Source organism: Lycorma delicatula, chromosome 10 (genome assembly GCF_047948215.1).
Source record: "Lycorma delicatula isolate Av1 chromosome 10, ASM4794821v1, whole genome shotgun sequence".
NCBI lineage: Eukaryota > Metazoa > Arthropoda > Insecta > Hemiptera > Fulgoridae > Lycorma > Lycorma delicatula.
The window spans coordinates 90798118-90822407 of record NC_134464.1 but is presented as its reverse complement, the minus strand read 5'-3'; the positions used below and the strand labels follow the sequence as shown (position 1 = coordinate 90822407).

The 24290-nt window shown below is 30.7% G+C and overlaps 1 protein-coding gene across 1 annotated transcript in view; it reads left to right on the top strand.

The window, feature by feature from the left end:
- The first annotated feature begins 2408 nt into the window (after positions 1-2408).
- Appl (amyloid-beta-like protein) overlaps positions 2409-24290 on the top strand; it is a 137842-nt gene continuing 115960 nt past the window's right edge. The window contains exon 1 of the mRNA XM_075377867.1: positions 2409-2585. Within this exon, the coding sequence (XP_075233982.1) occupies positions 2451-2585 (135 nt within the window). The 5' untranslated portion in view covers positions 2409-2450. The remainder of the gene's footprint in view (positions 2586-24290) is intronic.

Sequence of the window (24290 nt, the reverse complement as noted above, 5' to 3'; positions counted from 1 at the left end):
TAAAATATTAGTGTACTGTTACTGTTTGTAGGCAGTTGACAATTCGTTACTTAAAAAACTCAAATAAAATGTTTTAATTTATTTAGATTTAAAATATATGTATAATTTTTGTAAAATAAGCGCACGGTTACTGAATATTAACGTCGCGTACGTTCTTTTATATGCATTAGGATTTAAAGGAGATGCTTGTTTGTCGGTCGCCTGAACATTCGTACGCGCAGTATGTTTACTTGAACTCTATAAGCTAACTCAATAAGGTACAAATAAATAGATTGCCAATTAAGGAATGATATGTGTATAGGCTCATAGCCTATGCCGATGTTCTTGTACGTTTTCAATGATTTTTGGAACAATATTTTCTAAAACCAATTAAGATTTTAGACAATTTTTGCAATATAATCTACACATATATCGTAAACTAAAATATGTTACAATCAGAATTACTAACAAGAACTTTTTCTACGACTTAAAATTATTTAGTTTTCATCGATTTTATTAAAAGGTTTTAGTATATATATACGCGAATTCAATTACCTGATGAAATTTAAAAAAAAAAAAACAGTTTTTTTTAGAATTTTGATATGAAATTAAAAGTTATCTATAAACACCATTATAAACCATTGTCTTTATTACCGTTACTCTCTTGAATAATTTTTTTTGCCTTTTTAACTCTAGCCTTTTTTTGGGGGGAATTTTTTGCCGTGATCTTTTCGTAACCGTATCTTTTGTAATCGTTTCAAAGCATTCACTGTTGAATATATATATCCAGCTATGTTGTAACATCCTAATTTTCCCGAAAATTCATTAATTACTAAAATGGTCTTCTGAAAACTTTTGAAGTTTTCTTTTGAGTCAAGCAAAAACGTTTTTAGGCAGTAATACCGAGTTACATTGTACCTGTTGTTTTAAGTTTTAAGTAGTCGCATAATATAGCAGTATCTCTTGATCGGATACATCCACGAATATTGATTTTACGCTAACTTTTGATAAAGAAGAGTTGTCCTTGTACATCTGTTCAGGTGCTACCAGGTAGAACGAATTAGTAGTCTATATTTGTGTGGTTTTAATATTTTAAAAGTAGATATAGACCTCTTCTTTGTTTATTTATTTTTTTTTTTAATAGATTTTAATAAATGTGTATAACATTATACTTATATTTTTTTAAACATTTTCTTACAGGAAGAGAAAGGAAGAATTGATTAGTTAAAAAGTAAAATCACTAAAAAAAATTTTTTCGCCTACTCTATCTCTTACTTACCCTGTTAAAATTAATGAATTCTAAGGGCTTTTTCTTAGATACTAGCTATGCGGTCTTTTGCATAACTGTTATCGGTTGACTTAGCTTACTAGAAAAATTATAAAAATAAGTTTCTTATACCATCAATTTACGATCGATTTGTCTTCATACCGCTTTTAAAAACAAGAGAGAATTCTGATAGAACTTTTTACTGTTTGCAATGAATAAATAAATAAATATTGATACAGTTTAATAAAAACAGTATTTAATATAATGTTAAGCTATGTTAAAATTTATTGTAGGTTAAAAAAATATATTATATCTTGATTAGGTAGGATACAGATTAAATGAATTTTTGAAAGAAAAACTTTTAAGATATCTTTTGATCGTTAAGAAAAATAAATTTAAATTAATAAATCAACCGACCGGGTTGGTCTAGTGGTTAACGCGTCTTCCCAAATCAGCTGATTTGGAAGTCGAAAGTTACAGCGTTCAAGTCCTAGTAAAGCCAGATATTTTTACATGGATTTGAATACTAGATCGTGGATACCGGTGTTCTTTGGTGGTGGTTGGGTTTCAATTAACCACACATCTCAGGAATGGTCGAACTGAGAATGTACAAGACTAACACTTCATTTACACTCATACATATCATCCTCATTCATCCTCTGAAGAATTATCTAAACAGTAGTTACCGGAGGCTAAACAGGAAAAAGAAGAAACTAATAAATCGGATATCCCGGGCTAATGACCATAGCCCGGTCTTTCATAACAAAAAAATAAGTATTTGATCAAGATCAAAACATATTTATACTTTATATTTTTCGTCGGTAAAAATCCTTTTTTACGGATAAAAAAAATGAAATACTCAGATATATTTTCTGAGAAAGACCAAAGGAAACTCTGAAAATACCTTGATCGGAGCAGTACAAAGTTATTAAACTTAAAAAATTAAATTTTTATATAAATATGAATTTTTTCGATCTTATATTTTAATAAACATTTATAAAGAGATTAGTTAGTACTGCGTGATAATTTTTATCTAAATTTCTTTTACACGATTATGCTAAGTCAATATTATTTAAAATTAAAAAGAGAAACTGTGTAAAATCGATTAAATTTGTTAATTTTTTTTTAATCGAAATATATTTGTGTTATTGTGTTATTACAGAGTGGTGACATCCCCGCAGCCCATTTTGAGCCACAAGTGGCGATGTTATGCGATTCTAAAAGCGATCAAGTATATCACAGCCAATATATGACCGAATCGGGGCGTTGGACAACAGATCTCGTACATAAGGTTACGTGCTATAAAGATAAACTTGATATTTTGGAATACTGCAAAAAGGTAAGCTTTTTATCATGTTTTTTTTTTTTGTAATAGATTTATAAAATAATTGTTAAATATTAAATTTCCTATATGTTTGTGTTATAAATATAAGTATTGATAAGGCTTTTAGAAGTCGATTCAGTAAATAATCTACTAGTTACTTAATATTTACAAAAATCATTTATATTTATAGTTTTAGCCGTTTATGAACTTGTGAATTGTTTTTTCTCTTTCCGCGCCGGTAAACAATATTAAAATACTAAAAAGGTTTATTATTAACCTTACCAACGTTGATAACTGTAGAAGCAAAAATTACGATGTAACTTCTTAGAAAGTAACCGACGAAATTATGACATAATACAACCGGTAAGTTTTTCCAACAGAATTATCCTGTGAAGAGATATTTGTGGAGAAATTCTGATTACCTGATTTGAGATGATGAGAGCTCACAACGGAAAATTATTTAGCCGTTAACTGTAACAGGCAAGCTACACCGTGATTATTCGGAAAGAAAGGTGGAAAATCTTGCGTTTCATTTTTCATAGTCAAACATTATGTTGTACTATATTAATATAATGAAGCCATCGAAATTTAATTGAAATTCTGTAGTGCAAAGTGACATTCACTTTGCTCCCTAAATGTCCTGAATTTAGAATGAGTATCATTAATTTCAGACAAAACAACTCTTAAAAAATGTTGGTTCATATACTTTAGGTATTTTGGATATGTAATGACACAGCCAGAGGAAAATGACCTGCTAACTCCGCCAGTTTTCAATCTCATTGTCGGTCTCATTCGCTCAATGTTAGGCTACAAAAAACCGAAAAGCTGAACTTCAAGCAGCATCCAGAGCTGCCGAAACTGAAAATCAAACGAGCGTCGAAGAGATCAAGCTTCATGTCAAGTACGCGTGCGAAGTTGCGGGTAGCCACTATTTATCTCATATTATTAGATAATAAAATAGTTTTTAAATATTAATTTTATATTAAACAAAAATGCAGAACTGGACTTCTGCATTTACGTAATAAACGAGTGTATTAATCTAGGTTTTTGTCGTATACTTTTATTAAACGTAAAAATTAAATTTATATTTCGAACTGATTTAACTGGGTGCTTAATTTTTTCTTATATAATAAAAAATTGTTTTCTTCAACCGGTTTTCTAGCTTTACCGGTGTGTGTATAGGCAAATGCATTTACCGCTATCGGCTTACCAGGCCTGACGTAGTTGCAGGTGTAGTGCAATGTAAGTGTAAATGTACCGGTAAACATGTCTTGATAAGACTCAGGTCCACCGTACCTGAGAAATGTGGTTAATTAAAACCAAAGAAAACCAATATCCACAGTCTAGCATTAATATCCGTATAAAAGAAACTGCCTTTACCAGGACATGAACCTTAGAACTCTCGAATTAAAAAATTTCTGATATTACGATGATGAGTTTAACCAAAGTTAAAAAATTAATTATTTGAAGTAAATAGATTCACTGACTTAAAGTAAATATTTTCAATTTAATTAGGTAGCTGTTATTTTATACTGATGTATGATATTTATTATTATTATTATTAATTTGACGGTTAAAATAATTATCATTAACGTTATTAGTTATTTTTTAAATTATTTAGGCGTAAAATAAAAAAGGGTTCGTTTTTATCAGAAAAAAAAAATCTTGGTAGATTGAATGAAATAAATGTAGGAATCGGGAACAATAGTCAGATAAGATCTATTGTAGAAGGAAGTAGGGTCAGACAGTGGGAATCCTTGGTAATTAATCTCTTTTCAGATAGCAGAGTTATCGTATCTTTGCCTATTTCTTGTAGCTAAAGTAAGAGATATTTTTCATCTCTTCTTTCTAAAGAGATATACTGCTTCATACTTTACTTTTACTTAATATACATTTTTTCATGTAATAAGGAAATTTTTTTTTTTTTAGAAATTATCCAAAGTAATTTAGTAAAAGATGTTTGATTTTTTTTCGATTTTAAATATATATAACATACTTATTTAAAATAAAGAAACAAATTACCGCAGAACAAAAAGTGAGTTTTAAACCGGTCATTTGGTTGACACCATGATGAAATTAAATAAATTAAATTTTTTAGTATTGTTTGGGTTATTGTTAAATAATTTACCTCACAAAAAACTTGTTCTTGACTTCAAACAAAAAATCTTTGTGTGTGTATATAACAGCTAAATAAAAAAAAAAAAATTATGTATATATTTAAATTTAAACTGACTTTTAAAATCAGTTGTTTGGGGGAAATATGTGGTTATTTAGTTGTACGCGTACAAAAATAGAATATAATAATTTTAAAAAATTATTTAAGTAAAGTGAGATACAAAATTATTTATTTTAATATTATTTAAATAGCCGACAATAAAAAAAGTTATAATATTTTCCTGGCATTGGTTATTGTGTAGTAAAAAAAAAAATAATGATACGTGAAAATAAAACCAGAAAGTTTTAAAAAATTACAAAATCGATATTTAAACATTTTTATCGCTCCTCCACCACCATATTGCGCCCAAAGTAGTTTTTGGGTCATTTGAACTACTAGTATTCTTATGCAGACAAAATATCAAAAAAATCGTTTAAAAAGTGGAATAAATAAAACGATAACTTTATTTTGGGAAAAAGGGGAAATTATTTTTAAAAAATATTAAGTTAAGCATGCACGCATGTACTGAGTTTAATATAAAGTGGGGTTATGTTTGCTAAATTTTGAAAAAATTGACCTCAGAAATACTGTTTACCCCATCCGGGAATTATTGACCCCGTACTTAAATTACGTCGTATACTCTAGTGTCTGAACAAAACATAATCAAAATCGGTCCATCCAGTCCAAAGTTATTAAGATTTAAACTACCCAACACACGTACGCACGAATATTACCCCTACTTTTTTTTTGTTCCTGGTTCATGAAACGACGAAAAATTCTTAAATCCCGTACCCAATTTTTTGACCGATTGCCATATTTTCTTCTTGCAGCAATAGCTCTAGAGCTTTGATGCCAGGAAAGCAAAATAACTTCTTTTTTTTTAAAAAAAGAAATTTTATTTTTATTTAGTGTATATAAAACGTTAACTTTTTTTCTGTGTAAATTCATTCTTTTCCAGTATATTTACTAAAATATATTCTAAGTTAGTATTTTTTTAAACGTTTCATAAACATTGGCAAAAATATAGTGTAATTGTTGAAGAAATGTATTATAATAAATTTCGTTTACGTTTAACATTTACGTAGACATTCTCTTTTAGGTAATAAACTATTTTTTCGGCCGATGTAATTTTGTATGAATTGTCTTTCGATAACACATTGTCCGTTGTAGTAACAATAAAAAAGTTATAATAAATAAATATAACCAAGCCTCAATAATTATAAGAAAAATTAAAAATATAATTTAATTATAATACCGTATGTATACTTTATAATACTGGTTGTGCCGCGCTAAACTTTAATGTATAATGTGCTCAAAAAGAGAACACACCAATAACAAAGTAGAGTGTTTGTTTGTATCACTTCTCACTATAACTGAAATAGATTTTAATGACACTGAAGTAGATGTAACATAAAACTTCATCGGTCTCATTATTTGCTTACGTATATAAATTTGTATTTTTAAAGTGGAATTAATTTTTTTTAAACGAAATTGTTTGTATCATACACATAAAAAGCCGCTTTACAAATTTATTTATCGTATACCGTTTAATTTGGTATTTATTATGTATTCTATTTTTAGATGTAACTGAATATTAGTTACAGAGAATTGTGCTTGTCAATTCTCTGTTATGTTTTTCACCGGTAACAAAATGAAATACTGTAATCTACTAAATAGACAAAGCTTTTATGTATATGTATAAATACATATAAATCAGTAGTATGGTATATTGTATTCTGTAGCCTAGCAGTTGAGAGATGAGTGGGTTTAACGAACAGCCCATTTATTGACCGAGGGCAGACTACGATCAGCTGTTATTGGCAGACAGATGAACTTTTTTTTCTTTTAGTCTCTATGTTGTATTTTAACTTTAACGGTCGTTTGCTCCAGCTCTCACACAGTGTTTTTTTCGTTTTTTTTTTTTTACTCTACGTGTATTGCCTATACCACCTACAAAACAGAGTTGTTTAAGTGGTTTAGTAGTTTACACTACGTTGTAACAACAACGTTAAATGTAATATATCACATTCAGAATCGTATTTTAAAACCTATTTATTACATCATCCTTCGTCTTGTCTAACATTTATTTATTACTTACTTAACAAATATTTATTGTTTATTCTAGTCTTATTATTGTAAAAATATTTTACTTGGTTATCCTCCGTTATTCATCTTCCATCTATTTTGTGCTTATTTCTAGCAGAAAATTGCGTTAATGTTTCGGAAAAATTATTTCAAAAATTCTTAGATTGTTATTTTACGTTTAAAAAGAATAATAGTTTGAATAAATAATCGTGCAATTTTTTTTTTAATGTAATAAAATTTGCAAATTGAAATGATAAATAGGAATTAATAAAACCTGAAACTACGATAATAATATCTGAAGCAGTCTGATAACGCGGAGACCGAAAGGCATCTTCTAGAACTACGGGAAGAACATTGCGATCATCCGTTTTCAGTTTTTCCGTCTTAAGAATACTCATAAGTAGCTGTCTGGAAATTCTCTTGCTATTAAATTGCTCTATACAGCGCATTTTATTTTTTGCTGCCGTTCTATTTTGTAGATATGCGCCTCCGAAAGAATCAGTGAAATTCTGCAAACGGTTCGCACCATTGTGCAAACAATTCCTGTTCAAATTACGTTCACCATTTTATATTGCCTACCGATCAAAAATTATTATTGATCCCGGCGTAATGCGCTCTACTCGAATCGGTAAAACATATCTGCAGAACTATTTTCTGCTACGAACATGAAATATTGCCTCGTTTTTCGGCGTAGCCCTCCAAACACCCATTACTCTTGAGGGGCTCTACCGACATCGTACTTCCCGTAGATAATTTCTCCATTCGACAGCTTTGTTGTGGCTGATATTTAATTCGCTTTCACAGAAGGCCTCGGTCGTCATTTCATAGCCCCGTGAATAAATGAATAGTGAAATTTTATCAAGGCGTTGTTTAGAGTCCTACAACCACTTACTTAGTCGTATTTGTTTTTTTTTTTCGTCGACACTGACTTTTCTTCTACCGCTACCGTTCTCGGTCTTTTGAAGTATATAACACCATGTTATAACACCATAATATTAAAAATAAATAAAATTAAATTAAATAAAATTAAAAATAAATATTAAATTATATAACACCATGTCGTGTCCCTGATTACATAGTTATGTTCTGGTAAAATAGTAAAACGTTGAAACGAATCAAAACAATTCATTTTATCTGTTTATAAAACAAAAGGTATAAAAGCATTCGGAGTTAGATCGATAACGAAACCGAATTGTTAGCACTATAACAGTGACAATCACAGTGTAACCCTCAAATAAATACGATGTACCGATGTAATCTTAAAAATAAATAAACAATTTAAATAACAGTATCCGCAGTACAACGATGTAATCAGATAAGTATAAACGTAATTGCACCAACCTCTTGTCGGGGACTATCTTAAACTTAAACAAACAGAAATGAAGATGAGCGAACTTGAGTTATAAATTTCGTTCAACAATAGATGTAATATAAACTACGGCGTGGGTTAATGATATTTGATAGCCTGTGGGCTGAATAAACAGAGGAAGACCCTCACAAAATTTTAATTCCCTAACATATTAGTCTCCGTTCTCTCTTCTATTCCTCACATCCAGATAATTTTTGATTCTCCTAAAAAAATTAAAATCATATTTGAAGATCATATTTGAGAAGTCTTCCTGTTATGTTGTTTTGTTTTGAACCACCAATGCGACGGGTAAACAAATTGAACAAAAAACAAGATTACAATTATACGTTAAAATATAAGGGACCAAATAAATTACAAAATATTTTTTAAATGTTAAAATAGTAACATAAATTCAAATCGTAAACGTAAAAAACTAACGATTGTTTTCTACTATTTCTCATTCAAGACTGTTAAAATCGGTAATTTTAAAAATGATTATAAATGATGAATCCAGATTCTTACAAGTACTTTATTGCAAATGGAATGGAGACATGGAGTGCTTTTTTGCGCTAAACTTTGAAACATATTCAGGCCAGTATACCGAAATACCTGGAATTTTTTACTTTCAAATTACAACAGAACGATTTGTTCCCAAATCATATAAGTGTCTTCTTCACGTGATATTTCTTAAATTATTGTAATTTAGGTTTCTAAACGTTTCATCGTACATCTTAAAGTTCCTCGCCGTGAAATATCTATCGATTGCTATGTTAGAACTTTTAGATAAGTTACAGTTGTAGCATATTACAAACATTATTATTACTAGACTTCCGTAGAATCAGAATCATCAGTTATTTCTTCTATACAATACAATTACTAACATGTTTCAATCCATGGAGGAGGCCTTTCCATCATGGATCAAGACACATGACGATCCATGACAGAGAAGAGGTAATTCTTTAAAGCTTTTACACAACGATCAGTATTTGACTATTTTTTTTGAAAGTTGGAAAAAGAAGTGGGATCCAAGATTCGAGCCCGGAATCGTTTAGAAAATCATCCTTTTAATCCACGACTTCGGATCCAAGAAAACTTTACTCCTCCTGGTTGAAATTTCATTTGATCATTTTCAAACTAGTTAATTTTTCAATAAAATATGAGGTTATTTGATATTTTCTTTTCACAGCCAATCATCTGTATTACTGATAAACAAAATACTACTTTTTTTTTAATCATTAACGGTCAAAATCAGACCATAGGGGTGGAAATGTGGTTTTTTTTTTCGTAAAAACAAAATATTACTTAAACTTTTTTATTAAGTAAAATATTTAATTCGTTTAAAGTTCCTAGGATTCTTTGGATAAGGGCCTAAAAATTATTTCAGTAAAAGTTTTTTGATATTACTAACCAACCATTGGCTCACGAGGCGGAAAAAATGGGATTTTGAAGACAAACAAAAATTATACCTACCTTAATAGGCACAATATCGAATCGCTTTAAAGTGTTCGTTAGTCCTCTAAACATTACCTAAAACGTTTGTCTTAAACAATTTTTGATATGACGAACCCTTTCGGCAAGGGATAACCAAAATATTCCTGGAATTATAAGAAGATGGGGCTTGTCTTATTCCCCATCTTTTTTAAACTTTAACCTTTTTTTTATCTCCTTCTTAGCACCGGTGAAATCTATTTTATCACTTGTGTTTTTTTAAATTTAATTATATTCATCTGTTAATAATTATTAACCTCTGTTTGTAAAAACGTTTTACAAATAATAATTCAATAATAACAATAAAAAAGCAACATGAAAAAAAATCAGAAGTTTTTAGTGTAATAAAATTTTATATACTTTTCATTTAAAAAAAAATAAAATGAATTCGGATATGAACCGATGTACCATCACCTTGTAAGAGCCAAATATTTCATTAATTAAAATTTTATTTGGTTATAACTGTGGAACTAATGAAAATAAATACCACTTATCGACATATCGATGAAAAGCTCTCAATGAGAACTTATTACTGCAGTTAACAAAAACTCTCGTTTTTTGGACACTTTTCGTTGAGTCGATTGCAATCAAAAGGGAAGATGCACAATTAGATGTTATGATAGTCCTAAATCCAAAATTTCAACATTCTACGCCTAATCGTTTTTGAGTTATGCGACATACATACGTACGTACAAACATCATGCCGAAAATAGTCAAAATGGATTCAGGGATGATCAAATGGAAATTTTCATTGAAATCTGAAAACCGAAGTTTTTCGCGATCACAGTACTTCCTTTACTTCGTACAAGGATGTAAAAATCGATATTTATAAATAACAATTAATTATTTTAATTGATCCCAAATAATTTTTATCGGTAACTGGTCCTTGGTTATTGAATTCACTGCCGTAACAATTCGATTTCGCAGATCTTGAAGAGTAGCAGGCTTAATTGGCAAACCCACCGGCTTGATCTAGTGGTTAACTCGTCATTGCAAATTAGCTGTTTTCTAAGTCGAGAGTTCTAAGGTTCAAATCCTAGCAAAGGCAAGAATAATTTTTTTTTTTTAACAACTAATGTCAACATATTACGAAATAGAATTATAAACGGGTGTTCCGGTCTAACGTAATAAAAAATATTATTACATTTGCTACTTAAAAATTAAAGAGATAAAACATTTCATTTAATAGAACGTAATAATATTCAAATTGCCTATCTTATAAAAACAAAATTTATTAAAAAAATAATAATAATACTCGTGTAATGACACGCTTATAATAAATTATAATATTAAAAAAAAAAAGTTTAAATTTAATATTACATTATAATACAATACAATAGGATAGGGAAGCTTACACTTTAATATCAACGCATCATTTTATATTTAAATGAGTTTAAAATAATGACGCGATATTTAATAATTAAAGGTCCCATGTTTAATATAAACGAGGTCATAGTTTTAAATTGACTGTTATTCAGAATCAATAAAAGATCTTTAGTAATTAAAAATAAATTATTGTTTTTATGTTTACGTAAAACATCTATTTTTCAAATTGAATTAATTATCTAATTTTAAGCAGTTGTAAATTTGTAAAATTTCCCAAATTACAAAATAGTTTATTTCATTATATTTTTGAACAATCTAATATTTAAGGTAGATTTCATAAGAAAGCTACCTATTGTAATCGGTACCGTGATTCGACTTCCGGAAAATTTCGACATACTTTTTCGTATTACAGCCCCCAGACCCCATAACCACCGTCTGCTCAATGATATATAAATATATATATATATATATATATATATTACATTTCACTTCACTATTTCACTTTCTTGTGAACACGATAACTCCCGTAATTTTGCGCCAATCATTTCCAAATTGTCCCTTAAAAAACACGTCCAAAAATCTTGATGGAGTTCGTTAACGACCAAAATCGGACCATGGAAGGGATTTTTCGAAAAACCAAAATATCGCTATAACTATCTTTTTAAATAACATATTGAATTCGTTTAAAGTTCTTACTATTCTTTGGATAAAGGCATAAAACTTATCCGTGTAAATTAATTTGATATCAACATCCATTGGTCCAGGTGGTGGAAAAAATAGAGATTTGAAGACAAAAAACGTCATACCTCCCTTAATAGTCATAGTATCGAATCGGTTTAGTGGTCGTTAGTGCTCTAAACATTTCGTCTGAAACAATTTTTTATATGACCAACCCTTACGGCAAGGGACGACCAAAATTTTGCTGGAGTTGTAAGAAGATGGGCTTGTCGTACGCTAGACATATGAATTATTTTCACATGCAATCATTGACGTATTGAGTAAATTTGAAGTTTTTCTTAATTTTAAGATAGAAATCATTTTTATCCCCTACTTAGCACCGGTGAAATCTACCTCTGCTTTTCGGCGTGCCGAAAGGGATTTTTTCGTTGTACTGGGTATAATATTTATCTCATTTTCATAAAACTTGGTAGAGTGATATAAACTTAGTAGAAATAGAATCCTATTGATTTTCAAGCGAATTTGTTCACAGGAACTGAAGTTAGAGGCAAAATCTGATTTTTTTTATACGTTTTCAAGGTTTTCATGTTGTAACTTGGAGGATGAAATGAGTCAACATTAAATTAAATTTTTGCGAGCACTGTCAGGCGCTGGCTGGTTTCGCTATATTACTATAGTTCGCAATAATCCAAGGTGTGATCTGAAATCAAGGAAAGGGGTTGTATCCAAAAAATCTGTTTTGAAGTTTTAATCCTTTTGGGTCAATTTGAACTCTTTTTTGTGACCACGGCTCCAAAACCAAACAAGTTATGGAGAACAGTATCAAAGTGGATTGTTGGCAAAAGCGTTGTTAATCAGTTAATGCAGTCACAACTCGGAAACTATGTGAAAAAGAGGAAGAGAAAAACACAAAAATACAAGTATTTTTGTATTCAATACAAGTATTCAGTATCGGCTGAGGCACACTGGCATACACCTTAATGGTTTGACTCTGAGAAGAGCCGTGTGGTCATTAGCTTCTGGAGTTAAGAAAAGCAACTTTTTGGTCAGCGGTTTGTAAAACCTCTTGAGCTCATCATGCAGCCGTAAAATTGAAACCTGACTAGGATGGTCAAACTACAACATGTAAATTAGTTTAGAACCATTATTATTTTTGTGGCTGGGTTCATAAATCGTGAACTGCTATGGTGAAACGGCTTCCAATGTACTGAGCATCTTCTCACCTTAATTTATTGGAATATTACACAGTACCTCGCACTATTATAAAGGAACACATGATACTAGCATAACATGAAATAAAAAATAAAAAAAGAGCAGCTAAGTACCGAATATTATTTTCAAAAATCATTAGAGAATTCCAACATCCTTTCTTTCTTAACTAAAAAGGAAATCCGCCCTTCTGACGCACTTAATGGAACAAAGTTCTTTTTAATTTGCGTAATTTCTTCCTTTCGGATTCATTTTAAAATTTAATTATTTTTTTTTAATTTCATATCGATACAGTTTACTGCAATTTTTATCAGACGTTGGTGTCATCCATTAATGATTTTTTTTCTACACATCGATTACATTTATAATTGTAAAAAGTAGGTCGTCCACTTCATATGTTAGTACTAAAATTTTGAATTAATCTGAATTTAAATAATGTAAAGATAAATAAATAAAAGAATTTATTTAACTACTTAGTTACGTATGAAACGATAATATAAGCAACGCTGGGTATGTTACTTCATATACATTCATTTGCCCCTGTTTGTAAATATTACATTTTCATATAAATAATATAATATAATATAATATTTTCATATAATTCATATAAATAGGATTTGAATTCATTTTCCGGAAGCTTTATAGAATATTCCCTTCTCTTTTTTTAAAAATGTATAAACTAAGTCATTATTCAATTTTTATGCTGTTAAAGTAAAATTTCCTTATAGCTAAGCTTTCAAGATAATATCGTTTACTTTATTTTAAATTTTGTAGAGTTTGACATGAATATTCATTTAATTTAAACAGTTTTACTTAAGTGAATTTAATTAAAAAACAAAATTATATTAGTTTAATAATCCTTCCTTTTATTCTTATTTTACTCCTTCGATTTTCTATCGAGTGAACAATTTTAATGAACATAAATATTAACTTCAGGAAATTGAATTTTATAGAAGTTATTATTTTATAAAATAACATATGGTATTTTTAATGTATAGTTTTGCAGGAACAGTTTTGCGTTATAACCGAAATTGTTTTCAGTAATTTATAATTTAAAATAAGGTAAATAGACTTCTAATATACCTGTTCTAAAACCCTCTCCGTATTGATATTATAATAAAAAATTCATAGTTGTACCCAAATTCACAAGCATTTTGGTCTCTGTAACACGATCATCTCCTCGTGACTTAAAATCTTTGATTTCTTGTACAGGGTTATCATAAAAGAATGGTGCGGTTTTGAACATGGTTTAAATTAAAACAGAATTACTTACAGTTTATGTTTTTTATTTTTCAAATTTGTCGTTTCAAAAATTTTTTTACATAATTAATAAATTTCAATATGTACGCTCTTAGTCGCTCGACAAATGTCCAAACGATACTCGACTTCTCTCCAAACATTAGTTAACATTTCTTCGTTAACGGTTGTCATCGCTTCATTAATCCTGTTTTTTAAGCGGTTTAGGTCGCGAATTTTTTGTGTATAAACAACGCTTTTGATGTACCCCCGCAAGAAAAAATCGCCAGGTCTGGACTCCTTGGAGGCCAAAAAATGGGTCCTTGCCGGCCTATCCATCGATCTCCAAATTTTTCGTTCAAAGCGTCCGTGACCAATGCATTGAATTGCGGGGGAGCACCATCTTGTTGGAAATGAAGTTGAATGTTTTCGAGTTCATCTAGCTGAGGAAAGCAATAACTGGTTAACATGTCAAGATACACAACTCCATTAATTATTTTTGCAGCAAAGAAGAAAGGCCGTAATACACGATTTTTCATCACGCCACACCAAACATTAACTTTAGGCGAATCGCGTTGTTTCTCGATAATTGCGTGTGGGTTTTCAGAGCCCCATATTCGTGAATTGTGTCTGTTAACGCATCCATTCGCATGGAATGTAGCTTAGTCTGTAAAAATTATATCGTCTAAAAATGATTCGTTTTCATTTATTCTGTCCGACATTTAAACAGCGAAATCGTAACGTTTTACACCGTCATCGGGATTCAATTCCTGCAGTAAATGGATTTTATAAGCGTGTAATTTCAGTTTTTTATGTAAAACTTTGTGAGCTGCTGATTTTGGAATACCTAATTCGATGCTTTGACGGGGGATGGACTTCCCAGGACTTCTAATTGTCGATCGTCTAATTAGTTCAACCGTTTCGTATGGTACACTTGGTCTGCCGGTTGATTTCTGTTTCTTAACCGATTCGGTTTCTTCGAATCGTTTGAACCAACGTGTAATGTTATTTTTGTGTGGCGGATCTCTTCCGAATTCACGTCGAAACGCACGTTGAACTAAAATTACGAATTTTAATTCGGCCATCAATAAAACGCACTTAGCTTTGTCTTTATCCGAGAACATAGTAACTCGCTAAACTCACCGCATCAACAATACAAGAACTGACGTTGTGGTTACAACTGCTGATAAACAAACTTTTGGGTTGGAGGCTTTGAGGGATACCAATATAAAATCTAGAAATTTCCCTACAATCTTCCTATGAATTACTGAAACCGCGCCATTCTTTTATGATAACCCTGTATTTTATTTATTAATCGATTTGGTTTAAATCTTACTGCTTGAACACAGAAATAGGTAACAAAAGATATACCATAAAAATGACTTTTTGCTCAAACTGCGACGGCGGTCCAAAAGATATTAAGTCAGTTGTATTTCGAAAAATACTTTATTCTGAATCTACATTTACATGTTCCTTTTCCAAAAGTCTCCCGTAAGTGCAATACGGTGCATCCAGCACTTTGTCTTCAAAAGCAAAATCCAGATTATCTTTGGGAAACACTTTGTATTTCAATTTCAACGGCTTTTACGACCTTTAGATTTGACTCAAATTTTCGCCCTTTCAAGTCCTTCTCCTCTTTAGAAACAGCTAGAAATCGCACGGAGGTAGACCAGGGCTGTATGGAGGGTGAGGGACCGTTTTAATTTTCTTCCATTCAAAAATTCGCAGACTAACTGAGCGACCATAGGGTGGTTGCGCATTATCATGATGCAACAGAAGTTCTTCAGTTTTTCCAAGACGGTTTATTAAAGCGAGTCGACATTATCTACATCATATTGATGTACCGGAGAGTATTTACAGTCGTCTCTGTAGATATCTGATGTTGGTTAATGAATTTTTCATCATGAAAATATATGATCATCATGACTTCGTCCGCGCTGCGTGCAACTTTCGCTTTTTTCTTTCATCGGGAGCTTTTTTATTTCATCTCAGGATCATAATGAAACATCAAGATTCGTCAGTGGTTACCAAATTTTGCAAAAAACCTGTTTTTCACCTTTTAGCGAGGCGGTAATTCTTCCCAGACGAATTCATGGTACTCCGTTTGGTCAGGCGTTAAGAACCGCGAAATCAAAGGACATGAAACGCATTTCATTTGCATTCCGCTTGCTCAGAATATTGTGTGTCCTGCTTTTTTAGATGTGTAGCCGTTTCCCCAACTGCCGCACACCATACGACGATCCTCTCGATGATGGCACTTGGCGTTCACCATAACCTTGGTAATCAGCACCCTGGCTCAACCCGTTCACATTTGTCTTCCACGCTCTCTCGTCAGGCAAAAAAAGCGGCAGTCAACGAAAACATGTTACACGCGACACACACTCCTTGGTAAATGCTTCTTTCAACATTTCATACGTTTCAGAGGTTTTTCATCTTTGATCGATATTTTCTTCCACGGTAAGCGATTACCTAAGATAATTTATACGCGACGATCACTAACACTTAATGACTAAACTTGAAATCGGAACGGGAAGTAGACAATACATCTGGGTACTTGTATGCGTCCAGGACTACCACCTTTTGCTTTTTAAATTTCCCTGCGAAAATAAGTCTCATTACTTTTGTACTCGTATTTTTTACTTATACATTAAGTATTTTTTTATAAATTAAATTTTTTCTTAAATGGAAAAAAGTACAAGAGTGACTACTTAAATTCATCCAGAAATTGTGATAAATTTGTTCAACCCTTAACAAATAACACGAATGAAAAAATGCCTCACGATTTACAGAATTTCTTCTTCGTTAATATCCATTACCTGAAATTCTCGTTTATTCTGTTTTCAGCAGTAATGTTTTCTATTTCCAGTCGATATTTTCGATGAAGGATTAATACTTGGGTAGTTAATTTATTTTAATCATTTACCCTTTTTGGGGTTAAATTTAAAAAAAAATGAAAATAAAAATAACGGCTTTCCAGAATCTAAAATGTCGGATCCTTGAATTATGGATTCAGCAGATAACCTGATTGTTTTTATGATATATAAATTTATTGAAAAAAGCGAAGAGAACTGCAAACCACATAGAATTATCGGTAATCGATGTAATCTGTTTTATTTGTAGCGCATAGAAAAAGATAACTAAGTAAAGTCAAAGTAATAAATTTGGTTAATCGTTTAAAAAAACAAAAACATTCTACGCTTCCCGTTGTTCTTGAAAACAAAAACGTGTCGCATTAATATATATTAATATATATTAATATTAATATATATTAATAGTAAAATAATGACTTTTATTCAAGTTTAATTTGTATCAAATTAATCAAAAGATAGGTAAATAAATGCTTATCGGCTGCATTTGTAGTAATTACTTGGAAACATTTAACCGGCTGATGAAAGGAGTCGTGTTATTTGTAGTAGTAGCGGTGGTGTAGCAGCGGCAGAGAAATTTCTTGTTCGACAGAAAGCAGAAAGCACCAACCAACCATCATTGATGCTATATATAAATTAGCTAACCCTATTGATGGATCGGTGAACGCAACTACGTGTGGCATGTGAAACAAGAATTCCATGTCACCGCTTGATTTTATCACCTCCTACCTTTTAACTACATCCCTTTACTCATCGTCGTTTTAGTCGGTATTAAAACAACACCTTGATAATGAAAATTCTACTAGACAATAAGCTGAACCGAAACCAAAAACGTTTCTAAAATAAACAATAAAATTAGAAAATTTATTTTAATTTTAATAAGATTCAATATATATTACATATTTAAGAAATAAATATGATATAGTTTGCTTTTGTATAATCAGTTTTAATTTGCAGAATTATGGCTTTGGGAGGATCTCTAAAACCTATTATTGGGCCTTTATGCGTCATTTAAAGAGATATTATGAAAGCGATATTGAACAATCGTCTGTATTCATCCGACAAAAGCTTTAATCTAATGGAATTTTTTTGAAAACCTCAAAAATAACTTTTACAACAATTAAAAAAAAAAAAAAATAATAAATAAAATACTTTTCATTGATTTACAGCCTAAAATATTTCATTGCAATCATCCGTAGTACTCTGGGTAAATAAATTATTTACTAAAACAAATTCTTCTTCTATTTATCTTAAAATAATACGACCCTACTCAAACGCGGTCATCCGGAGACAACTGTTACACCCAGTCTCATAAGCTAACCGAATTATTTCGAGAAGTGATAAACGGAAAAAATAAACAATGACAACCAAGTTAATATTGTTACACAATTAAAATATTACCGAATGTTAACTTAATAATGAACATATTATGGGATAAAATAAAATTTAGAAAAATAAAAATACAATACTGTATTGTGCAATGGAATTCATTTTCGCGTTTTTTTTTTTTTTTTTTAACGGTGAACTCTGTAATTGTATGATGACTTGATGTCGTATGAATTTTTACTGCTTTTATAAATCTATCGATAATAATTTCATGTTTACATGAAACATCATGTTTTCTTAACTACGTATATATGGTTAAAATTTGTTTCAATATACCTACTAAAAAGTAGAATATTTTTTTTAATATTCGATAATAGTTATTTTTTTGAGAGGACATCACTCTAACCGCGATTTAATCGTATCAGCGTTATTTTGAACCGCATTATACCGGGGTCGGTTCGTACTATATTTGTATCCTAAAATCTTCCAAATTATTATTAAAAAAAAAAAGAAGAAAATTAGTGAAATAAAAGCTAATTTATTCAAGAAAAATTATTGGATTGGCTGCTTGGTCACATGTAAAGGCGTTGCGGAACATTTTATAGTTTCAGTATATTATTAACCCCATGTATTTACGAATCGGTTTCTATGTCTTAAAATTCGCTTCTGTTCAACAGAAAATTATTATTTAATTAACGATAGCATTAAACCTCTTTAACAAATTGTTTGGAGATTATTATTTAATTCATCGAAAAAGGTTGCAGCGGTAAAAAAAAATCATATCTGCTTATGCAATTGAAATAAAGTATTAATAGGAACCGCAAAATAACCTATCAACAAATTTTTTTTAGACGAGACCGGCCGTGACCTTGAGCCGATGTGCACAAAATGCACAACGCCTCTACGCCACTGTGAATCAGTGCAATGGCGACAGTTCAACAGAAATCACAGCGCGTTTTGGGATTAGCGAAGTATAAATCAGTTACAACTGTTCAACGGACTTAGTGGCGTGTTTATAACAATGATATCCCCTTCATGCAAACAGCATTAGACTTCAGAACGAGCAGTTTAAGGAATCTGGTAACGTGGAACGAAAACGTCCCCCGGACGGTCCAAAAGCAGTTGAGCGTATACGCCAAAGTTATTGCATGTTTTCCAAAAAAGGTTATTGCGCGTTTTCGCAAGTTGATCAAAGTGAACAAGAAAGTAACGTTGCTGTAATGTTTCAACAAGATGGTGAGCCCTTCCCCTACACTTTATCCTTAGCGTTCGACGTACTGTCAATGAAAGGTTCGCTAATCGTCTGATCAGATAATCATAGGGTCCGTCCTGTGGGCTTTGAGAAATCTAGATTTGACACCGCTATACTTTTTTCTATGAGGATACGTTAAAAACATTGTCTACAGTGAAAAAATCAGGAATGTACTACATTTAAGACAACGGATCACCGCTAGTATTGCAGCAGTTGCGGCTGCGATGATCCAGCGGATCTGGGAAGATGTGGATTATCGGCTGTATATTTTCAGAGCAACCAACGGAGTTCATATTGAAGCATACTAAAATATGTAAACAATTTTTTTAGTTTGTGAATTTTTTAAAATAATACTCGTTTGATTACCTCTAGTACTTTCTGAGATACAATTTTTTTACTCTGTATTCATCATAAATGTTTTTCTAGTATTTTATATATATATAAATTACTTTTTAAACAATTTTTTTTTGTTAGTTTCCTGTAAAGTTGCAATTAAAGCTATTTCTGTTGTTATTTCAACAAACACACACACACACACACACACACACACACACACACACACACGCACACACGCACGCACACGCACACACACACACACACACATATATATATATATATATATATATATATATATATATATATGTACGAAAGGGGAAAGAGAGAGTGACAGAGAGAAAGGTTTGAAAGTTGTGTCCTTAATCTCAGTTTGTGCATGATTTGAACCCAACGTTACCCACCCTACACTTTGTTTCCTTTTACAATTCATTCCTTTTATCTCTATTATTATTTTTTTACGCTATATATAAATCGATAAAACATAGCTGAGTGATTGGTGGTTTGTTTTATGGGAAAATATGGTATTTCCTGCTACCCTAATCCGTGCGTGACATTTTATTATTTTTATTATCTGTGTATAAATAAATAGATAAAAAACTGGAAACTTTTTAGGCTACATGTACATCACTTTCCTGTCAGTTTCAACTACACTTTGATCCTGTTTTTTATGCAAACCAGAAATATTATTTCTTTTTTTAACTATGGCTTTGTTTTTTGCGAGTTTAAAAAAAAATTGGAAAATATAAGTATTGATTTATCACTTTTTTATTGTTTGGTTAAAAATTTTTGTATGTCTTTCTTTCTGCTGTAAAATAACAACATAAACAAGTAATAACTTATTATATAACACGTACAAAATATTGTAAATATATCTAATTGGTTGTTGGTATTATTTAACTTATAATTTAAGCCTATACATAAGTATATCTTTTTTACTAGTAAATTTACTCCCAAATTGGTGCTCATAAATATGTTTAGTACGTAAGTTCAAAATATATTTTGTCTAAAAAGCTGATTTTATTAAATAATTGTTAGTTGTAATGATAAATTAATTTTAAATTTTTGAGGGTTTTTATAATTGTGTTATATTTATTTGTTAAAATTATCAGTATATTTAAGATTAAAATCTATACTATTATGTAAAGACGATTAGGGTTTCAGTTTGTTCGGGATAAACAAAAAACTACTCGAACAACCGCAACCAAATTATTATCCGTGTTTCTTGGCATAATTGAGAAGGTTTTTTGATATATTTCGAGAAATCTCGAAAAACCAACCGGTCGATTGCTTTCAAATTTTCAGGATCCATTCGTTTTATACCATGAAAAGTTTTAAGCCACAGACCGAGCCCAGAGTTCCCTTGAAGGTTAAAATATTAAAAATAATTATTATTTCTTCACCACCAACGAAGGTGAAATTGTAAATTAAGATATTCATTAAGGAAAAAAAGATTAATCCTTTTACTTCATTATTGTATTTCTACCTTTATAACAAAGAAATAAGTTATTAATTTTTCATCCTCAAACGTGTGTGTACTTTAGTTAACGTAGCTACTATTATTCTATATTTTGTAATTTAGTTTCTTTCTCGGGTTTCTATAAAGCCTGAATACTTTGTTATTTATCAGTATTACTCTCACAATCATGAGGTTAACGAATTGTGCAGGTGTGGCGAACGAAGCAAGCTCTGCGGACCTGGGGTAAGCCCCGTGGCCCCGGAAGACTCCTAAGAGCCCCGAGTTGGCTTCGGTTAGACGGCCGGCTGTTATTTAAATATTTTAATTTTAAACTCTGCGTAGATATAGTCGCCGTTGGTTTCCATTTCCCTCAATCGGGAATAGAAGGTACTGTGTTATTAGGAAACCCACTTTGGGATTTACAAACACATTATTGTATGAAAATAACTGTAAGTTACAGGCTTCACAGCTAGTATCAAGTACGTAAATAAAACAAGAAAAAAATAGTTTCATGCTTATTTAAAGCAATTTTAACTTTTTATAAGCCGCATAAGTTGAGATAAGTTTAAATTATTCAATTAAAATGTAATTATTTTAAACCGGAATGGAGATTTTACAATTAAACGTTTTGATCCTGTGCTCAGACTTTGATCCTAATTTAATTCAAATTATTTTGATAGATTTAGTTAGAATGATATTCAACGTCGACATTATAATATTCTGAAATATTGATTGGTTTGGGGTTTTGATGGGATTATTGCATTTATTGAATAATAAACAATTTTAATCTTTTATATGTACGTCAAAGTGCGTGATTCAAATCGACAAACTAGTGACGTAGTATAAAATATTGGTATAATGGTTTATTTTTCAAATAATTATTACTTTCCCGTCTACATTGTTATGCAGTATATTATATAAAGAAAAGTACGCTAATCGGGTAAAATTTTGCATGTCGGGAGTTTCTGCAGGAATTTTTTATGACTCTTTAGTTAAAAAAAAGCTTGTGTGTGTACTTATGTACGCACTTAAGAAGTTATACTTCTTTGGAGTGAATAAAAAAAATGTTTTACTCACTCAAACAAATTTGAACCGACTCAAACGATCGATAGACGACATTAATACCATGAATAAAAGTTTGAATAAATAACAATTAAATTAAATAATTTTTATTTTATACAGTTTAAAAAGTATTGAAGTATTCGTTGTCATATAAAACAAAGTTGTCATCGGATATATTTCGATCAGTGTAGTTCCATTAATTCTTCGGATGACGATTGAATAGACACGAGGGTTATGATATGAAAATATGATACAAATAGTTTTATTTTATAATAGTGTATTTTATCAAATATTTTGTTTTTGGTCAATTTAACATTTATCTGATTGTGCTATTTTCTGTCTCATTAAAAATATAATTTTACTCATAAAAAATAATACTTACATAAATATAAGCTCAAATCTTGATACAAAAGATTGAGATTTGAGCTTTTTGTGAATTTTCACAAAAAAATAATAAATATACGCTGCCATATAAATAAAGTTTTATGAATATGAACAGCAATATTCACAGTTTAAAATATCCGTCTTCAGAAATCCGTGATAAATATATATATATTACGACTCGATATCGATTATGTTTACAATACGTGATAATCACTTAATTGCATGGAACGACTGACTGAATTACACGCTACACGCAAACTGATCCGCTTGGGCCTGCGCAAATCTTCATGGCGTGTTACATCGGCGCGCGCAACTTCCGTAACTTGCTGAAAATACACTCTGATCAGTTTCTCCTATCGCGCTAAAGGAAGTATAACTTCAAAAGCAAATTTTAGCATCGGAAAATTACGAAAGGATGTATGCATGTTGACTTGATTTTTGTTTGATATCTCTAAACTGGATGGGTCGATTGGAATGAAATTAGGCACGATAATTTCTGAATAAAGGCCATTGATGCCGTTTAATTTTGGCTGATGCTCGTGACATAAGACATCTTTTTTCATGAAAGCTTGCCTTGATTGTGCCAATCCGCTTTTGATTCCTACCTTACGTCTTTCATACTTTTACTGACCTCTTTGAAGAAAAGTAGTACGGTATTACTTTCGGTCGTACGGTGGGATTGGAGGATGAAAATGAATTTTCTTTACGTTTTCAGATGTGAGGAATACGAAAATACCATTTATTTAAAATTCGGTTTCTCTCTCTCTCTCTCTCTCTCTCTCTCTGTGTGTGTGTGTGTGTGTGTGTGTGTGTGTGTGTGTGTGTGTGTGTGTGTGTGTGTGTGTGTGTGTGTTAGTTGGAGTGGGTGTGCGTGCGCGCGCGTACATCACCCTTCACGTGCGAACGTGCGTGTGTAGGCCTATGTATAAAATTTTGTGGCTCAAAAATCTACAAAACTACTTGATCAATTTCATTGAAATTTAGTTATGCTGAAATAGTGTATCTGAAGTCGTACGTGTGAAAAGTCTATGAAGATTGGTCGAGTCATTCTTGTGTGAGCTCAATTTAAGTTCGAAAAAATTTGATCGAGGCAAGTTAGAAGCAAGTTAGTTAGCTCTTCTGTCGTATCTATTGTTAGCAATATTAAACGTATTTAAATTAACGAAAAGTCGATTTTCTTGCGGGGAACTGCGCAAGAGTTTTTTAATTTTAAGATAATTTTATTTTATTATTTCAATTGTATTGTTTATAAATTCTTTTATTACTAAGAAGAAATGTTCGAATTATAAACTTGGCACGTATGAATTTCTTATAACCCATTTTGTACGCTTTTGGGGGAATATATTGTTTAATTCTTGGGAGAAAATTATCAGTAACACCACCAGATATTTTATAACTTTAAAAATTATTATTAAATATAATATTTGATATTTTAATAAATTTTCTCGAAGTTAAAATCTAGAGTAATATGACATTTTATAATATTAATAAACAGTAATATAATATATATTT